This window comes from Sinocyclocheilus grahami, unplaced genomic scaffold, assembly GCF_001515645.1.
Source record: "Sinocyclocheilus grahami isolate Dianchi unplaced genomic scaffold, SAMN03320097.WGS_v1.1 scaffold1403.1, whole genome shotgun sequence".
NCBI classification, from domain to species: domain Eukaryota; kingdom Metazoa; phylum Chordata; class Actinopteri; order Cypriniformes; family Cyprinidae; genus Sinocyclocheilus; species Sinocyclocheilus grahami.
The window spans coordinates 153,239-157,381 of record NW_015506582.1 but is presented as its reverse complement, the minus strand read 5'-3'; the positions used below and the strand labels follow the sequence as shown (position 1 = coordinate 157,381).

Genomic DNA, 4,143 nt, shown 5'->3' with positions numbered 1-4,143 from the left:
AAGCACCTCAGACAACACTCCTGAAAACAACACGCCAAATGCCAATACAAAGACAAATACAAACAGACAGGAGTTCATTTAGCATGTACTAGAGTTGTTTTGGGGTTTTTAGGAGCGTGTCTATTCCCTGAGATATCACCCATGTTCCAAAACCTCTCGTCTGGCTCTGTATGGTTTGCTCGAGCCCCAACATTCACCAATGTTTCTTCTAATAAAATTCCCACCGGATCAAGAAGAATCCCAAAGAGAACTGGTACAAGACTGAAATAAGTTCCCTGGCTATGTAAAACTGACAGCACTTTGATAGTCTTTCAATAGCCAATCAGCATACCCGTAACAATCAAGAAAGAAATCTGATTGGCTGAAAAGTGTCAAAGCATTAACATGATTACAATGGACTGACAAAAAAACTTGTAAACAGTTGAGAAATAATAACAAAGTCATATAGACAAAAAAAATAAAAAATACATTCTTCATGAAAACAATTCACAAACAGTGTTTACAACTAGGAATATAATACTGTTCATTTCACACGTTATAATTGCACTGAGAAATGGTCTTCATTGAAGAGTGAGGTAAATATGCAGCATTTGATGTCTATCAGGCATTACTTTAGGAATTATTTTAAGACAATGACGGAATACAAATGATTATTAACTATTAACTCCAGAATGGCATATGAAACGGACAAAGAAACAGGGTCACTGGTGCTTTGAAACCAATAAATAATGATTAATACTTTTCCTTAATGAAAGCACGCTACATGATGACACACAAAAGAGGTAGTTTCAATGAAAAATGCTTAAAAAGAAACAAACGAGGACACATTCTAAAATATGAAGGAACGACAGAAAACAAAAAGACCTAGATGGGGAGTGTGGCTCTTTTAACGAAATCAAAAAGCTTCTGAGATTCAAAAGCTTCCCTCAAAAGCCAGATCAACAAAACTGTTCAAAATAGAGGGATATTCCTGAGTTTCTTTCAGAGATGCTGGTCTGAGAAACTCAATTCAGGAGGGCTGGTGTTTACAGCAGCTTGGTTTGCGATAAATCTCCAGCTTCGAGTTTATTCTGATGTGGGCGATGGCATACAAATGCGTAGTATCGCAGACAAAGACTGTGTGTTTGAAGCTTTTAAACACTTTCACCGTATCAAGAGTTTAGTCTGGCATTTAGCTAGCTCACACTCCAAAACAAGTCCTCGCGAGAAATTAAAAGTCACGATATCTACCACAGTAAACGAAGTACAAAATGAAACGACGACAAATGAAGGGACACAAACCCTGTGGTGTGGGATGGATAAAACGTTTAAGATTAAGCGGCATACAGACAGATGTGAAGCGTCCACCAAACAACACAACGCCAAATGTTGCCACCGAGGTTTAGCTGCAATTGAGATGGGCCGTTACCATGCTGAACATGCATCTTTGGTACGGGCCTCTTTGTCATTGTCTGGTGCAAATATGTAAACATTACGACACATATCAAACGTGTTTGGAATGTCTGAAATTATGAGAGTTACAGTCTATAACCAGACTAGCTAGCATCTCAGTCATGGTTTTTTTTTCTAATCGGGTTTACAGTAATACTCAAAACCAAAACAAAATAGTCTTCAAAACAACACTTCCCCCTCCCCAGACTCATAAAAACAAAACATAAAAAACATCTAAAAGGACCTACAATGTCCAGAATACTACAAACTACTAAACCTACAAGTACATCAGCACTGCGATATCTGAGAGAGAGATGCGAGTGAAACAGTAACTTTACCCTGTTTAAAACTTGAGGGAAGGAACCAGCAGCAGACCAGTGGAAACTAGACTGTGAGGAAATCCACTTTTCTCCATCTGAACTCAAATAAATGCCCTTTATTTTAGTTTGAGAGCATTTGGCGGGATACATTTTAGAACTTTGCAACCAAATCTGATGCTAATGCTAATCATTCATGGTGGAAAACACTGACTGAATGCTGATAAATACTTCATGGTCAAACTCTACATCCTTCAACGAGTGTTCCAAATTAAGGAACCGATTGTTTTTCCGAAATAAGAAAGCAGATTCACCACATTTCACTGCCGGACTGAGGCTACGTTTACACGACAACGATGCAGTCAAAAACGGAAAAGATTTTTCCTTGCGTTTTTAAAAAGTTTCACGTATACATGGCGTTTTCAAAACGATTCGTTGGCGCTGTCACCTTGTAAGTAAACAGTGCCTGTAGGGAAGTGACGATTATATGTTGTATATGATGCATCTCCGCTGTTGGTTGTAATATTGGTGAAGTTAATCCACACTTTGCTGAAGAAGCGTTAGCAAACTTGAGCAGCAACAACAGTACCATGTACTCCGCCATTGTTGTGTATGTTTGTTCGCGCTTGCCTTTAAAATCGACACGTACTGCGCATGTCTACATACCTAACACGTACTACGCACGCAGATTCCCGTTTTGGGTGTTTACACGGAAACGATAACGGTGACGTTTTCAAAAACTTGCACTTTGAAACCCGTTTTCAAAAATATGCGTTTTCAGTCCGCAAAACGCCGTTGTCGTTTAAAAGAACAGGCAAAACACATAAAAAGCTTCCCGTTTTTGGATGAAAGTGTTGTCGTGTAAACGGCCCCTGAGTGCAAACCATGTGGATTGTGCAGCTTAATGATGGACACCGCTGTTCTCCCCAGAAGTCTCTCGTATTTTCAACAAGGGCTTACTTCCCTCCAAATATGCATAACACTTTGGTAAAAAAAAAGAAAGAAATCAACAATATTAACACACATATTCTGTTGTCGTTTCGTCCCCAGCCTATGATTGTGAAACATTCCCGTACACCTCTCTTTTGTGTAAACAATCACGCTCTCCATCACAGCCTTGTATGGAAAGATAAAGTTACGTGACTACCAAGCGTGTGTTTGAGAACTGCAGCGCACCGCAAATGCGTAAGAAATGACAAGATGTTCTCAAACACGAGGCACAGTGTCGACGTTAACGGCCCGGAGCATCGCAAAACAGATAGGGAGCACGTGAAACGCTTTCTTCCTGAGGTAGTCTTTCAATTAAACAATTAAACAATTCCTTTATCTGTCCCTATCAGCAGAAAGTGAACAGCGGTATAAAATAAAACCAAGTAGTAGTATCGCAGTTGGACTGAAGCATGTGAAATCCACTGCGCTTTTTGTGCATTTTCATTTGAAAAGAAGCATTTGCACAGTGTGGATCAACATACATTCAGCTCTGTCTGGTAATAAATAGAGAGAAAAAACAACACTAATCTAAACAAAATGCATAAAATAGTTTCTTGTCACATTCATGAGAGGAGGAGGAGGATACCGGGAGCCCTACCCCCAGATAACACCCACCCCCGTGCAATAGATGGGGAGGGTGTTTTCAAGGGGGCGGGGCTAGTTGGCAGGGGCGGTACCCTTTGTCACACAGGGGGGGGAGCTTGTCCTGTAGTTGTTCAGACTTGACTTACAGGAGTGCAATACTGCCTTAAACAGCAGGGGGAGCTGCTCCAAAGGGATGTTGACCAACTTCCCTGAAAAACGAGGGGAGAAGGGTGAAATCTGACCGCTAAATGGATGCAATTTTTTTTTTATTAAATACATTAAATGTGTTGTTTTTGGACTTACCTGCAATGCAGCGGATTTCTGGCAGACACATCATGATCTCGGGAAAGCGTTTGGGCTGGTGAGGGTACTTGTACTCAGTGTAATCCTGACAAACGTACCAATAACGTTTGTTCAACTGCTCCAGCTGGGTCACATTGGTCAGATCGCGGATATCTAGAGACACAAAAAGAAATGTTATGATGCTGGACATTTATGCAGAAATATGAAACTAAAACATTTGCTTTTCTGTTTCAAGTCATTACGATATTATGGCTCTATTATTGTTGATTCTGAAGATCTGTTTAAGTGCTTATGCAGTGAGCAGTGATTATCATAAGAGTCAGAAGAGCATCAGCACACAGTATATAATGTAATATTGTATTATAGTGGAAATACTTGCTGTTTTACCTTGATTAAGGAAGTTAATGGCCTTCATGCAGGCATATTCCTCATTGCTGACCTTCAGCTGATGGAACTTACGGAACAGATAGATCAGCTTCTCCATCACCTCCATCCCATCCTCACTGAAACTACACAT

At 40.2% G+C, this 4,143-nt stretch overlaps 1 protein-coding gene across 1 annotated transcript; it reads right to left on the bottom strand.

The window, feature by feature from the left end:
- Positions 1-3,281: 3,281 nt before the first annotated feature.
- LOC107570011 (nuclear receptor subfamily 6 group A member 1-A-like) lies at positions 3,282-4,143 on the bottom strand. Its single transcript, XM_016256207.1, has 3 exons — positions 4,014-4,143; positions 3,627-3,779; positions 3,282-3,532 (listed from the first exon to the last, which is right to left on the bottom strand). The coding sequence occupies exons 1-3, from the start codon at positions 4,141-4,143 to the stop codon at positions 3,396-3,398; spliced, it is 420 nt and encodes a 139-aa protein (XP_016111693.1). The 3' UTR covers positions 3,282-3,395.

Bases quoted from the DNA above. Each gene is read 5' to 3' on its own strand.
- LOC107570011 (XM_016256207.1), bottom strand. From the start codon at position 4,143: ATGTGTAGTTTCAGTGAGGATGGGATGGAGGTGATGGAGAAGCTGATC. The intron at 3,780-4,013 runs GTAAAACAGCAA...TTGTGTCTCTAG, and splicing joins CATTAACTTCCTTAATCAAG to ATATCCGCGATCTGACCAAT. The intron at 3,533-3,626 runs GTAAGTCCAAAA...CTCGTTTTTCAG, and splicing joins AGAAATCCGCTGCATTGCAG to GGAAGTTGGTCAACATCCCT.